We start from the raw sequence: 16,054 nt of genomic DNA, 5'->3' as shown, positions 1-16,054 counted from the left end.
TGAGCTTTCCATAACAGAGTGGGAATTCAAACCTGGGCCTCCCAGACCTGATACTCCATGCCAGGAGATTCCATCGGATATGGGAGAGGACAGAGGCACAAAAGATAGACTGCCATATTGCCTGTGGAATTCAACTCCCTTCCTTTACAGGGTGGTTGTTGGGATTATTAAAATAATGCAAGCAAAGCTCATTGAAAACACTGGCAGTGCATGAAACTGCTGGGGGGCAAGTCAGTGTTGGTTTGGGATTTCCTACTCGATCCACATGAGGTGGCCTAGGACTGCATTGTAAGTTTAAAAAAATCACAAACCAGGTGAATAAAAATGGAAAGAACTCAGAAAATACTGGAATGCAACAGCATGTCTTTATCATTGTCTAAATTGACCATACAAGATGAGGGAATGCCTCATGGCAGTTCCAGATAGAATGGTTAATGTGAAACCAGCCCTGTGGTCTGGCTCACTGCCAGGCTGTTTCAGGAAGAGGAAGTAAGTGCCCACCTTTTCTGAATTACACAGTTAAAACAGCAGAAATGGAATTGGGGGTGGTTCCGGCTAGCAATGTTGGAAAATACGGAGGGTCCTGCAGGTTGCTTTTAACTATGATCCAATTCTTCTGTGCACCTTTTCATGTTCCAGGAAATGCTGAAGCTGTCAATTATCGACATGCTATTCACAGTGGCAAGCATCCTGTTAATTGACTTCTTCCGTGGACTCTTTGTCCGATACTTAAGTGATTGTTGGTGCTGGGACTTGGAAAGCAAGTTTGTGAGTATATGCTTAATATTAATAGAACGAGGATAAAGACTTTGAGGGCACCATTATACAGATGTTGGGCAGCAGCTGGCAGCTATGTTGTTTCCTCCTTGCTCTCCCTATAACATGTAGATCCAATTACCTGTGATGTGGTGTGACGTTGCCTTGTCACCTTGTGCATTTCCCCACCCCTGCTTCACATCATTGGCTGCCACTGGCAGGGGTGGAGCAATGCATGGTGTTACAAGGTGACATTACACCATGAGTTAGCGAAACTGCATGTTATGGGAAAGGAGTAAGGAACACAGCTTGAGGCGCCTCTTTGGATAGCTGCTCTGGGCCTGCCATAGTGTGTCTCTTGACCTAGAGACTTCTACTTCTAGCACACTTTTGTATACAGAATGGGTTAAATCATTGCTGGGGCCCATTGCATACGAGTATCCCCGATGTGGAGGAGAGAATTAAGTGTCCAGCATGCTCCTCCCCACGATAATATGTGCATTATTACTATGCAGGTAAAGGTACAAATGGGTGCAGTGGTAGCAGATGCCAAGCTGTGCTGTAGGGGGTTGGACTAGATGGCCTGTGTGGCCCCTTCCAACTCTATGATTCTATGAAACCATGTCTGCATAGGGTTAAGAGCATGTTGAGGACTCTGCAGTGCATATAAACATCTGGTTAATGCAGGCCTGCTCACTAAAGTGTTAAGAAGGTACTGACTGGACATTAGGAAAAAACTTTTTTACAGTAAGAGTTGTTGGAACTGGCTGTCTAGGGAGGTGGTGAGCTCCCCCTCACTGGCAGTCTTTAAGCAATGGCTGGAAAAAACACTGGTCAGGGGTGCTCTAAGCTGATCCTGCATTGAGCAGGGGTTGGACTAGATGGCCTGCATGGCCCCTTCCAACTCTGACCAGTTTCGCACTAGATCTTTAATCCTGGTTTAGCCCTGTCCCCAAAGTGACATTCTACACTAGAATCAGAGAAACCAACTCTATGATTCTATGTAGAATGTCAGCTTGGGGATAGGGCTAAACCAGGATTAAAGGTCTAGTTCAAAACTGGTCTGTGATTCTATGATTCTGCAGCTAAGCACATGGATGTCTTTGGTCTACAACGACTGAAAGCAGTCAGTCCACCTAGCCTTCTGTTTTTATTTGTTTTGCAGCCAGAATATGGAGAATTCAAAATAGCAGAAAATGTCTTACACTTAGTCTACAACCAAGGGATGATCTGGTAAGCAATTAAATGCATGCATGTATTTTTTAAAGTAATGTGCATTCTCATAATCTGAACTATCTTGTTGGGCAAGGCTGGGTTTGCTTGCAGGCATCTGTCATGTGCCAGAATGCTGGTGGATCCAGCATCTTGTCTTCCATCTTTGCAGTCATTCAAATGAGCAGACAAAAAAACAACAACAACCTCACATGGCCTGAAGCAAAAGACAAAACCCACTTTATTAGAAACAACCAAAATATCACAAAATCACTGTACAAGCCTTCAGATTCTTCTGATATTTCAAAAGAAACTAGGGGCAAGGGGAGAAACTATCTCCAGAGATATATCTCCATTTACTCCTCCTCTACTGGGTTATAAGTATCTCATCCAAACAGTTTTATTGCTCATTCACTTAACTGAATGAGTTTCTGCTCTTTTAATTTTATTATAGAGCATTTGATAACCCACTTTTACACTCAGCAAGGGATTGAAGCAGCTTAGACAGATAAGAATGCAGTTTAAAACACCCAAGAATCTACCATAAGTGGCGTGAATGAACACTCAAACTGGGGTCCAAAGTGAAACAGTATTTTTTTGTTGTTGTTCTGATTGCTGCTGCTTCGCTCTTTTATTGATTTTATTTGTGCTGGGGGTTTTTACTGTGATTTTTTTAAAAAAATTACATTTCCATTTTACTGGAAGCGGCATTGGAAAGCCTTTATATTTCCCAAACATATTCAATGTAAACACATTTAAAAGGTGGCAACCACTGAATAAATGAAGCACTCCATGGAGTGTTATGCTGTTTTTACTCTGTTGCTGTTAGACAGTGCAAAGATAAAATTTCATTGAAACAACTTTGTATCTGTGTGTGGTTTCTGGCCTAGGATGGGGGCCTTCTTTTCCCCCTGCCTCCCAGCATTCAATGTCCTCAAGCTTATTGGGCTCATGTACCTGCGGAGCTGGGCAGTGTTAACTTGTAACGTTCCCCACCAGCAAGTCTTCAGAGCTTCAAGGTTAGTACAAGACAGAAAGTAAGTTTCTATTTGCATGTCATACAAATATACGGGGTGGGGTGGGGGAGGGAGAGCATGAGAACACAATGGGGAGGGAAAATTCCATTCTTGATCATCTAGCACATTCTAATCTTGCCTTACCTCTAAGGAGCTCAGAACAACACACATGGTCCTTCCCCTTCTGCTCACTACGACCTTATGAGGTATGTTAGGCTGAGAGAGAGAGTGAATGTCCTAAGGCCAGCCAGGCAGAGAGCTTCACCAGAGGGTGGGAATTGGAACCTCAGTCTGCCAAGTCCTCATCCCACAATCTACCCATAACAACACATTGGCCCTGGCTTTTCCTACCTCATCTCCAACTTCTTCCCTACTTTCAGCCATTATCACTTGCAACTTCCTTCCCCTGGCTGCCTCCTCACTGCCACTATCAAGTGCTTCCAGGCCCCCCTCCACACACACACACACACTTCAGCATCCCTACTTCCTTATGGTGCATTTCCAAGTTCACCTGCCCTCTCACTAGTGCACTGGAAGAGAAGAGGCAAGTTTGGGGAGATAACCTCAGTGTGGCTTCAGCTTCACCCTCCCTGCCTGCTGTGGATGAACACCACTGCATTTGTGCACCAATTTATCCAAGCTTTGATTTTGCAATGTAACTGTTACATCTTGGAAATTACAAATGAGTTTTTGTATCAAGGTTCATCTTCAGTCTTCTGTGAAGTCCAACATTAGGACTGTACTTGCAAGGGCCTGCCACTGGAGGCTCTCTTCCAGCTGCTGTGGTATTTCTTTAACATTCCAAGGGGAGCCTCTCCCCTGCAGAGCTCACTGGAGGACATCTTCCCACCTAACAATCATGGGCTTTGCAGGGAGGAGCCCCCCTTTTCCCTCAGTTCTTTCTTTGCCACTGTGTTGTGAGGATGCGTTCTCTTCAGCTCTGGTTGTCATGAGTTATTCTTAAAGTTTTCTTCGTGGAGACTCTCACCTCTTTAGGAAATATTGCAGAAGACTTTGTTTTTAAAATGTACAGTACAAAAATAACCTGTTCAGATGAACGCCTTCTTTTTCTTTTCTGCTTGAGTGAGGCCCATAATACAGCCATGTGCAAAATTTGTCTCCAATTTATCCCGTTCAAATCAAGCAGTGTGCTTATAGGCAAGCTTATAGGAGAAAATACTGTCTTGCTGTAATAGCCTAGCAGTGAAACCATCTGCCACAGTAGAGCACAGTAAATATTTGTCTTTTGAGTCCCTGGCTAGAACCGACCAACTTGCAAGCTTGCCGTCTAGCATCTCAGTTCCATCGGTTCTGTGAAAGAACCAAAGCATTGGGTCCAGTTACACCCCAAGATCCCATTAGCCTTTTTGGTTGCTGCATCACACCGGTTGCTCATATTTAACTTATGGTACACCTGTACCCCAAGATCTTTTTCACACACACTGCTACCCAGAAGTTTATCCCCCATCCGGTATGTATGTTCCTAATTTTTGTAACCCAGACTTAGAACTTGTTAAATTGCATCTTGTTCACATTCACCCATTTTTCCAGCATGTTCAGATCTTGTTGAATTCTATTTCTACTTTCTGGTGTGTTCACTGCTCCTCCCAATGTTGGTGTCATCTGCAAATTTAATAAGTAGTTCCTCTATCCCCTCATCCAGATCATTTATAAAAATATTGAAAAGTACCAGGCCCAGAACTGAGCCCTGTGAGATCCCACTTGACACCTCCATTCAGATGAAATGCCATTGACAACTACTCTTTGAGTGCGTTTCTCCAGCCAGTTCCCTATCCACCTAACTACCCTAGAGTCCAGTCTACAGTTCTCTAGTTTACCTATCAGAACGTCATGGGGGGAACAAAAGCCTTACTGAAATCCAGGTAAACAACATCAACAGCATTCCTTGACCCAGTAAGCTTGTCACTCACTCAAACAAGAAATGAGGTTGCTCTGGGAGGATCTGTTAGGGACAAATCCATGCTGACTTCCCTGGATCACCAAGTTGTCCTTTAGATGCTCACAGATTGATCCCTTTAAAATCTGCTCCAGTATCTTCCCTGGACAAAGGTCAGACTGACTGGCCTGTAGTTTCCTGGGTCAATCCTCCTCTCTTTTTGGAAGGCTGGGATGACATCTGTCCTCTTCCAGTCTTGTGGATTCAGCAGTTGGCAGAGCTGTGCTACACTCTTTGTTCTACTGAAACTCACCAAACTGATGCTTGTGGTAGCTCAGGAGGACTGAGGGAAAGGAGGGCTCTTCCCTGCAGAGCACATGACTGTTAAGTGGGAAGATGGCCTCTAATGAGTTATGTAGGCGGAGCTCCCCTTAGAGTGTTAAAGACATATCAGAGAAGCTGGAAGAGAGCCTCCGGTGGCTGGCCTGTGTAAGTGCAGTCCCAGTGTGTACCTGCATAGGCAACACCTCGATGAACAACAGTGACGCAACACAGTTTTCTTTCCCCTTTGTCAACCTGAGTGTTCCTCGAGGTTTGTAGGACACTGAATTGTAATATGTTTCTTACATATGTGTAATAAAATTATGGAATACAACAGATGGATGACTTTGGGGGACCATTGGGTAGGAAAAGCACTGGAGAAAAAAAGCTAAAATTCTATGAGAAGTCTAGCAACACAAACAAGAAACACAGGAGTCTGGCCACACACTATATTCTTGCAATAGCACGCTTTTCTCTTGTAGATCTAATAACTTCTACTTAGCCATGCTGCTGTTCATGCTGTTTTTGTGCATGTTGCCCACCATATTCGCTATTGCCAGATACAAGCCGTCTCTCAGCTGTGGTCCGTTCAGGTGAGCTGATGGTGTTTTTACCTCCCCATTTTAACTGCTCAGCAGTTTGCAAGTTGTGTGTATTTATGATTTCTGACAGTCACATTTATTTTTTGCATCTTTAAAAATATATATTAGAATAAAATGGGTTGTCTGTAGTGGTAGAACAAAATTCATGTCCGAGAGTACCTTAAAAGACCAACAAAATTTTCCAGGGTATGACTTTTCATGAGTCAAATTTCCCTTCCTTAGATACAATGTTTTATATCAGGCAAAGTGAGCTTTAACTAATGAAAGCTTATAGCCTGGAAAGATTTGTTGGTCTTTTAAGGTGTTTAATGGACTTGAAATTGTTACAATATACATGCCTTTCATGTGTCCTAATTTCTTTTGCCCTTGTTGACCAGAATATTGGAAGGCTGAAGCAACACCTTATGTCTCCAAAAAATAATAGGGATAAAAACTTATATTTAAAAGAAAGAAAAGAAATCATAAGCTGAGAATTCATGGGGCAGCTGGGGGCGCTGAACTTTCATATTATATAGTCGGGGAAAGCAGGTTGCAATCCTGTGCACGCTTATATGAAAGTAAGTCTCATGTGACCTCAGTGGGACTCCGATTCATGTTTCAGATTAGGCCCTATGTGTTTATGGAGGTGGCAAAAATGTGCATGTGGCACGGTGCCCATAGCTCGTGCTGGAACTCCATGAATTTTGTAATGGATGCAATGATACCAGGATTGTGGACAAGCTCTTGGTACTTTACCGTTCCACTGTGGGGGTTTTTGACTCTGAACATTGTTAATAAAATAGTTCTGGCCATGTCAGAATATTTGCATGCATGTTAGGATTCCGCTGCACTGGATTGAACACACATGAAGCTGCCTTATACTGAATCAGACCATCAACCCATCAAGGTCAGTGTTGTCTACTCAGACTGGTAACAGCTTTCTGGTTTCTTAGGCAGAAGTCTTTCTTAACTAATTAGTCTCTCAACTAATCCTTTTAACTGGAGATATCAGGAATTGAACCTGGTGGCCTTCTGCATGCAAAGCAGATGCTCTACCACTGAGGCCCCCATATAAAGCTGCCTTCCTTTTAATGGCTGTTGGTCCAACAAGGTCAGTGGGGCCTACTCACTCTGACATTGGCTATCCTGGATCTCAGGTGGAGGTCTTTCATATCACCTACCCACCTGGTCCTTTCAAATGAAGATGCCAGGAACTGAACCAGGGATCTTCTGCATGCCAAGCAGATACTGTGCCACTGAGTCACAGCCTGTCCCTGTACTGAACTGTGATTATGCCCATCCCATCCAAAATGCATGGGGCTCTCTCATTACTCCAGAATTTGTGGCCATAGATCTGACTGTTTTCCAGAGAATGACTTTCATATATTTTTGAGATGCTGGAAATTTTCATAGAGAACAAGAAAATCTTTTTTTTCCCCATCTTAGTGGGCAAGAAAAAATCTATGACATTGTGTCAAAAACTATTCAAGATGACTTTCCCATCTGGTTCAAGAACGTGATGACGTACATGAGCAGCCCTGTTGTGGTCCTGCCTGCTTTGCTACTTCTGTTGTAAGTCTATAAGAGGTGCCCTTGAGCTGAGAGGGGAAGAATCATGCTGTGCTGTCCTCCTTGGAATTGTAAGGTATAAGGAGGGGAAGAGAACATAAGAGAAGCCATGTTGGATCAGGCCAATGGCCCATCCAGTCCAACACTCTGTGTCACACAGTGGCCAATATGTGTGTGTATGTAGCCAATATGTGTGTGGGATTAATGGGGTTTCGACCTCCAACGCCTATCCCATCCCACTAATCAGAGACTTGCTGAGCACCGTCTCAGAGAGGAAAATTTTCACTAAGCTGGACCTGAGAGATGCTTACTTTAGAGTGTGAATAAAGGAAGTCGATGAGTGGAAAACCACCTTCAACACACCGATGGGTCAGTTTGAATATTTAGTCATACCATTTGGATTACAAGGGGCCCCCGGGGTGTTCACGAATTTCATCAACGAACTACTAAGGGAACATCTGTACCGGAAAGTGGTGGTGTACCTGGATGATATAATTAACCCCATACACACACACACACACACACACACATATATATATATATATATACTGTGGCTAATAGCCTAACCTCTGCTCCATATTTTTATCCAATCCCCTCTTAAAGCTGGCTAAGGGAGATATCAGCGAGTCCCTTTAGCCGACAGACTTTGCTCCTTTGGAGCAAATACCCCTGACTCAATCCAGCATATATTGCTTGATTGTTCTTTATACCATAACCTCCGTAAAGATTTATTTGGCAAGCTTTCTTTTTCTCCAGATTTGTCTATTCTGCCACCCTGTTATTATTTATTGAGTGATACTGAGGGGGTGGTTAGTGAGGCTGTGGCAAAATTTCTGGCTGACATCCTTAAATTTAATTCTGACCATGTTTGAATGCATCTGTAAACTCGGTTTTATTTTGATTTTATCTCCAATGTTTAAATTTTTATATTCTGTGTATTTTTATCTGATTCTATTATGCCATTAAAGGTTTGGTATGGTAAAGCTGGCTAAGCTTGTAGCCACCACCACCTCCTGTGGCAGTGAATTCCATATGTTAATCACCCTTTGGGTGAAGAAGTTCTTCCTTCTATCCGTTTTAATCTGACTGCTCAGCAATTTCATTGAATGCCCACGAGTTCTTGCATTGTGAGAAAGGGAGAAAAATACTTCTTTCTCTACTTTCTCCATCCCATGCATAATCTTGTAAACCTCTATCATGTCACCCCGCAGTTGACGTTTCTCCAAGCTAAAGAGCCCCAAGCATAGGGGAAAGTGTTCCAAACCTTTAACCATCCTAGTTGCTCTTTTCTGCAGTTTTTCCAGTGCTATAATATCTTTTTTGAGGTGCGGTGACCAGAATTGTACACAGTACTCCAAATGAGACCGCACTGTCGATTTGAAACAGAACTGTAATAATGTGTACAGAAACCCTGTTCACATTAAGAGGACATAGGGTTATGCTTGTTGACAACTTGAAATGGTTTGTTTCTTGGACTTGTATGTGGGGTTCTTGGTGGTCTCCTATCCAAAGTATCCTTCAGGTCCACTCCTGATAAGTTTCAGCAGTTTTGCAAGATGAGGTCCAACAAATAGGCAGGGAACACACACACACACCCATTTCAGTTCAAGGGGAGGGGATGGAGAGGAATATTACAAGGAGGGATCATTCCATTCCTGGGGCAACCCTATCAAGGTCCAGAGCTCGCCTCTCTTCTTCTCTCTTCCAGTATGCTAATTTATTACCTTCAGAGTATTGCAAGGTCCTTGAAATTCACCAACAATCAACTGAGGATGCAGATCCAGGCTGTGAGTACTCATCAGACACTATTGACGCGTATTTCTTTAGCAGCTTTTTGTAATGGGCTTGGCTTAATTAAAAAATCTAAATCACCAGAGAAGGCAGGAACAGAAGGAGTTGAAAGATGCACCCTAGACCCATATTTTTATTTCCTGTTTGTTTCTTAAAAAAAAAAAGCAGCAGCAATTAATTAATCGCAGGCTATTAGTTAATTAATTTTGTGTGTGTTCTAGGAAAGAACAGAAGACAAGAAAAAAGTGGTTCAAATGGCAGCAGGTAAGAGACGAGGCCAAGATATCTGCCTTATCACTAAAAGCCTTCGATTGCATATTCCAGGGGTGGCCAACGGTAGCTCTCCAGATGTTTTTTGCCTACAACTCCCATCAGCCCAGCCAGCATGGCCAATGGCTGGGGCTGATGGAAGTTGTAGGCAAAAAACATCTGGAGAGCTACCATTGGCCACCCCTGGCATATTCATTGGAGGCTCTGAATATCTTTTTCAGAAGTCATAATAGTTGTTCATTGCTTTCTACTGCCGTTGGCATGATCTGACCAGTTAAGCATTTCAAAGCACGACAGACTTCAATGGGAGAGTTAAGCATCTGTCTGATCTGTGTGCAGTGCTACAGATTTGATGGGTTTTCAAAAATCTTAACTTCAGGGAGCCTCTGCTATCATTGACACATCTGCTGAGGATCCTCTGTTGTTTGTCCCAAAGATTTCTGGGATGTGTGTTCTCAAGTGTATGCACAGGCACGGAGGGGGCGACCAAGCCTGTGAGGCCTCACTGTTGTTCCAAATGATAAAAAGAGTTTGCCTGTTCCCTTCCAAGAACACTAGAGGCAAAAAACTCTGATGGGGAAGAAGACTGCAGATTTATACCTCGCTCTTCTCTCTGAATCAGAGACTCAGAGCAGCTTACAATCTCCTTTATCTTCTTCCTCCACCACAGACACCCTGTGAGGTGGGTGGGGCTGAGAGGGCTTTCACAGCAGCTGCCCTTTCAAGGACAACTCCTATGACAGCTATGGCTCACCAAAGGCCATGCTAGCAGGTGCAAGTGGAGGAGTGGGGAATCAAACCCAGTTCTCCCAGATAAGAGTCCGCACACTTAACCACTACACCAGACTGGCTCTCATGACGGGGAGACATGATGGGGAGATATGAAAAGGGGTAAGGGTACCCATGGGCACAGGCTGGAGGGGAAGCAGCACCTCTGGGCCCAAATTCCAGAGCACCACCCCCACAAAGGGCTCAATCAGAGTGCCCTGAAGGCCAGTCCTCAACTCCTCCCAATTGCTTCAGAGGTCCCAACTAAAACCCCTCCCCCCTGCACTCAGCAGAGAGACCAGCAGAGGATCTGCAAGGAGCTTCACAGTGCAGGACCCCACAGGTGACCACAGACCTTCTGAGAGACATTGTGAGATTGGCACTACCTTTTCTCAGAGTTCCAACGGTGCCCTTAGGCTCAGCAAGTTGTTTTATCCCTGATGTAAAAACTCAGTCTCTCTCAGTTGGAACAAGTTTTCAGTCTTGAAAACTTCCCAGGTCTTTCAGCTGATGCCCCACCCCGCTGACTTGATGGCACAGATGTTGTTTATGGCATTCCCTTTCTGTAGGGCTTCCTTTGCCAAGACCTCTGCTATCTTAAGCACCCATCCTAGACACAGGCTGCCCCACCCTGTGTCCGCTCCCCTTTGGCTGCAATCAGAGAGGGAGATCAGGTCCTCTGAAAACTCTGATCCTCTTTCCCAGGCTTGCAACAGCACAGCTTGGAAACCCCTGTTCTAGTCGATGACTGACAAGGGATATGATGGTTTTGTGTTTAGTCCAAATCCAGAATTTAGAAGGAATCAGCAAAAGGCCAGAGCAGGAGAGCGACATCATCAGTCAGGAGTCTTCCGCTCGGTCCTCAACACCAAGGAAGAACGGCAGCGTGTTAACTTTTGAGTCCCCCAAGGGCAGCCAAATACAGACAGTCTCCCAGTCTGTCCCCCAGCTTGATGTGACCAAGCCAGTCAATCCATCCCCAGCAAATGCTGCCCCACTGGCTCCACCTCCTGCAGCTCCAGCTCCTATGTCTCCACCTCCTGCAGCTCCAGCTGCTGCGGCTCCAGCACCCATCATACCAACGACACCTTCTTTTCCTAGTATACAGAAGCCCAGAACTGAGCCCATTGCCAACAGGTAAGGTCCCTTTTCCTGAAAGGAAATGGATTTACCCAAAGGATTTAGCAGTTGTATTCATGTATGTGTGAATGAGCAAATGCCACAGATGATGCTTTTCTACTGCATCGTATCACTCATAATTCAGTGCAAGTGGCCCATGATTTACTATACAGCATTAAAAATGTGTCTGAACACCTCCCTGAAGTTGTTCATATGCATGTGTGACTATTGTTAATACAGAAAAGAAAGCAGAACACTTTAAACTTTAATTAATGCCCTAGCCAATGTAGATTGATGCTTACACTGCATACAAAGGAGCCGGGGAAGTGTGTGTGTGTGTGGGGGGGGGGGTAGATTTAAGTCTCACAAGCAGAAGTGACCTAAAGCTTCCCATGCTGTACAAACTCTTTGCATAAGAACTCCCACTGAATTAAGGCAGACTGTATTCCAAGTAGATGACCCTGGAGGTCCCTTCCAGCTCTATGATTCTGTGATTCTAAAATGGCACAGAATCAGGTTGCATGCATCATGCATGTTAGGGCTCTTGAGCTCTCTCATTTTCGTCGCTTGTGTGCCTCCACTGCTTCAGGGTTGTTTTTTCCTTTTCCATGTATTTTGCTCACTGCAGTAAATTTAACACATCACTTATGTCCAGCATATTTTGCTGCAGATTTAAATTGCAAGATCTTATGCTGGACATACAGTGATGTCATATCAAATTGACCACTAGATGGTACAATGCACATGCAGAAAAGAAACCAAACCCCAAAGCGGTAGGGGACACACAAGCAATTAAAATGAGAATGCAGAGGACTCTTAAAAGAGTATCTCAAACCAGGTGCAAGCTGCAGTGTTTTTCAAGCCTTCACCATTCAAGAGAACTTTTTCACATTAACTTGCCTTCTTAGCAACCCATGAATATTTTAAAAGATTCCAAGGCATAGGAAAGAGATCCCAGATGCAGGTTTCATTCACAAAGAGCCCTTGCTTGGTTCACTGGGCATCATCTTCATCACTATGTGGACAGAGATTGCATCCTAGAACATGCACAGTGTAACTACATGTTTGCAGGAGAGGACGGTTACCAGCCGGTAAGCTGTTTTTTTCAGGAATGCTTGTCCACCATTAGTAGTGATCTCTTTGAAGACATTTTAAAATCTTGTGCAGGCAAAATCCCCTCTGCCTTTCGTCTCTCTCTCTCTCCAGATACCCCAGTTCTGCCCATGGGAGTGCAAGTGAACTCTGTAAAGCCAAGACTTACACCCCTGTGAAGTTCAAGAAGCATGCGGAAGACGTTCATTCGGAACCTCTGTTTCGAAAGAGCCTTCGTCAAGTCAATCCAGATGCCCCTCCTTTTGTGGGCCGCCGAGCTCACACAGCTCAGTATTTTATTGTCAACGAGCATGAACCCCGCAAAAGACTCCTCCGCTCCGCCACGCGGCTGCCAAGGAATTACCGAATGGATGACTCAGGGGATGTTGTTGAGCTATATCCAAGAAATGTCCGAAGGTATCTGGTTCGAACACCACACCGGGTGTATTCCCCTCACTTCAGTGAAGAGGAGGAAGAGGAGGAGTTAAGGAGAAGCAGGGTGCACAGGTCTCACCGCCCCCGCTCGCTGTCCGATCTTCGAGCAGCACCCCGGTTCTACGTTGGGGAATATGCAGATGGCCAGATCCTCACCAGCAAGCCCATGGCTAAAGTGCACTACAAGTCTTGGGAAGGTGGTTTCGGGTTGGCATTTGACAGGCCCCCCCACACCCCGAGAAAGATTCACATGAAAAATATGGAGCCGAACCAACGCTACCCAGAACTCCACACCAAGACCTCCAAATCCAAGCACAAGCCAGAACCATCCCCAGCCGAGTCCGATTCTGTTTCTGTTGGCTCTAGCAGTGACCAGCCAACCAGCAGCAATGACCAGTATATTCAGGTCATTCACAGAAAAGACAAATACCTGAAATCTGGAGCAAATCTAACCCGGAAGAAATCCAAGTCTGGCATTGACCTCGATGTGGCTGAAGCTAATGAACTGATCTGCTCCAATGTCTAGGAAAGAAAACGCGGGACTGGAAAACTTGACCTGCTGGAAGTTTCTGTGTCTTGTTAAAATTAGCTGACCAGGCTCATTCTCCATTTTAAAAACCTGTGTTGTCGTCTAGTTCCCCCTCTCTCATTATGTCTAATCCTTCAACCTATATCCACTTAGATGTCCTCCAGTGCACTCACTGCACTTGCTGTGCCTTCCCTGCAAGCAGTTTGCTCTGCCTGTGCCAGAGCTGGAGCCCTTTGGTGGCAAGGGGGCCCACATGTTTAGAGTGGTCTGCAGAATCAGGCACCCGGGCTGCTGCTGAGAGCCTTTCATGGAGCAGACTGAAAAGCGGCTGAAGAAGGCTTTCGCTGTGATTCTGTGTCCAGGTGTTCTACCATTTTGTGACGTGGTCCATTTTGGTGTCACCATTTTTATTTCTAACAGCAATAATGTTGTTGATTGTGTAAGCTGCCTTGAGAGAAAGCAGGATGTAAATGTTTTCTATAAATGTTTTACATGGAAAATAAGCATATAAATAAAAAGGAAGAAGGGACCAACTTGCACTGTCAGTAACTACTCAATCAAATCTGTGGTGCCCCGCACAAGTTCTGCTAAACCGTATAGGACCATCTTCCCTGAATCTTGTGGGCGGTGGTGGTGCCATCAGGTCACAGCTGACTGATAGACCAATTTCACTCACCCTACATCATTCCAACGTTCCTCTTTTCAGCACGGCATCCTTCTGATTTCCCACTATCTGCCCCTGGGCTTCACCTCGCGTCGCCGTTTTTGCATGGCAAAGAGAAACCGCTAAAAACCAGAGGAACGTCAGAGCGGCATAGGGTAACTGTGAAATTGGTCATAGTGACCCCAGTGGGATTTTCAAGGCAAGAGACATTCAGAAGTGGTTTACCAGTTTGGTGTAGTGGTTAAGAGCAGTAGACTCACTCCTCCACATGCAGCCTTGGTTCAGTCATGGCTCTCTCAGAGCTGTTCTCCCAGAGCCCTCTCAGCCCTACCTCCCTCACAGGGTGTAGAGAGAGGAAAGGAAAGAGACTGTAAGTCTCTCTGAGTGAAGGACGGGGTATAAATCCAATCTCTTCTCTCTTCTTCTGCATCTGCCTCAGTGTCATTACCCAGGACTTCCTCAGTGATCTCTCATCCAAATACTGACCAAGGCCGACCCTGCTTAGCTTTCAAGATCTGACAAGATCAGGCCAGCCTGCGGTCATCCAGGAGCATCAGAAAAATCCAGCGGAATTGTTCACTGTAACTGCTGAAGCCGTCCTTGCAGAGTCAGACTGTTATTCTCTGAAGATCAGTCTTGATTATTCTGACTGGCAGCATCTCAACAACCTTCCGTATCACCTCCTGCCTGATCTTTTCAGTGGGCGATGCCGGGGATTGAACTAGGGACCTTTTCCATGCAAAGCAGATTCTCTACCACCAAGCTGCAGCCTCTCAACATTTTGATAGATACTGGGATAAGAGTCAGGCACTTTGAAGCATTCAAAACAAAGATACCTTAGCCTTATTAATCCTTCACTTTATTAATCAGGATGTGAAGAAGGCACTGGACACGAACAGGACTTCCCCTATCTCCCAGTGGCTTGGGAGAAGAGGTCTTGCTCTCTGCTGGCCAGGGATGATACTGCAGTACTTTATATGTGCTTATGCATAAAGCTTGCAAACTGGTTTCCCCACATTTCATTGCTGGCAGCCTGCCGATTCCAGGAGGCCTGGCACCTAAATTCCTGTCATATCATGCGCACTCGATGAGCTGTTCCATATGGTTAGCATTTCCCAGAATGTTTTAAAGGTGATGTTCTATCCATAACGCACCTTTGAACTGGAAAAGGATATCAGTGTTGCGGCAAAAATAGGATTTTTGGTATAGTTCCATGGGATAGGCTGAACATCTCACACGTATCCCATCAAGGATGAAAATGCTGTTTGTGTTTTGAAATTCAAATCACACAGTCCTAGTTTCCAAGTGGAACTCAATTAGCCCAACGTGAATGTTCAAGGGAAAGCCAGTTTATTCTCAAAAGATGAGCTCCAGATTCCCACGCTAAGCTTTGGTTCATGTTGAGTAATATGATACCTCTAAACACACACTTAGTGTTTTTACCTTGCCTCTGAGCACGTATGGAGAGCTTTCCTTTCATATTGCACATCAGCAGCTCCCTTGCAGTTTTGAGTGGGGGGCAGAATAGATAGATTATGATCCTTCTCTCCCCGCCCCCCATTTTATCACATGTAGGGGTAGGGCAGAGAGGGTGGTTTTCTCTCTCCCCCCCATCCATTTTAGAAGATGAAGATATTGGATTTATATCCCACCCTCCACTCTGAAGAGTCTCAGAGTGGCTCACAATCTCCTTTACCTTTCCCCCCCACAACAGACACCCTGTGAGGTGGGTGGGGCTGAGAGGGCTCTCACAGCAGCTGCCCTTTCAAGGGCCAGAGCTATGGCTGACCCAAGGCCATTCCAGCAGGTGCAAGTGGAGGAGTGGGGAATCAAACCCGGTTCTCCCAGAGAAGAGTCCGCACACTTAAACCACTCCACCAAACTGGCTCTCCAGTTTTACACTCTCTTCAATCAGGTTTCAAAATCCACTTTCCCTCCTGCCTCCTGATTAGTGGCTGAAGAATGTCTTCCCCTGCTCGCCTGCCCTCATCCCAGCCAGCGAGAGCGAGACTTGGCAACTTAGCTGATTCTTCT

At 45.1% G+C, this 16,054-nt stretch overlaps 1 protein-coding gene across 1 annotated transcript in view; it reads left to right on the top strand.

The window, feature by feature from the left end:
• Window positions 1-13,359, top strand: part of TMC3 (transmembrane channel like 3) — a 35,808-nt gene extending 22,449 nt beyond the window's left edge. Inside the window, exons 14-23 of the mRNA XM_060260281.1 lie at window positions 640-768; window positions 1,922-1,989; window positions 2,859-2,987; window positions 5,685-5,795; window positions 7,230-7,355; window positions 9,061-9,139; window positions 9,365-9,407; window positions 10,961-11,210; window positions 11,283-11,318; window positions 12,507-13,359. Of these exons, the coding sequence (XP_060116264.1) occupies window positions 640-768; window positions 1,922-1,989; window positions 2,859-2,987; window positions 5,685-5,795; window positions 7,230-7,355; window positions 9,061-9,139; window positions 9,365-9,407; window positions 10,961-11,210; window positions 11,283-11,318; window positions 12,507-13,353 (1,818 nt within the window). The 3' untranslated portion in view covers window positions 13,354-13,359. The remainder of the gene's footprint in view (window positions 1-639; window positions 769-1,921; window positions 1,990-2,858; window positions 2,988-5,684; window positions 5,796-7,229; window positions 7,356-9,060; window positions 9,140-9,364; window positions 9,408-10,960; window positions 11,211-11,282; window positions 11,319-12,506) is intronic.
• Window positions 13,360-16,054: the final 2,695 nt, after the last annotated feature.

This window comes from Heteronotia binoei, chromosome 19 (assembly GCF_032191835.1).
Source record: "Heteronotia binoei isolate CCM8104 ecotype False Entrance Well chromosome 19, APGP_CSIRO_Hbin_v1, whole genome shotgun sequence".
Classification (NCBI taxonomy): Eukaryota; Metazoa; Chordata; class Lepidosauria; order Squamata; family Gekkonidae; genus Heteronotia; species Heteronotia binoei.
This window is presented reverse-complemented; position numbering and strand designations above follow the sequence as displayed.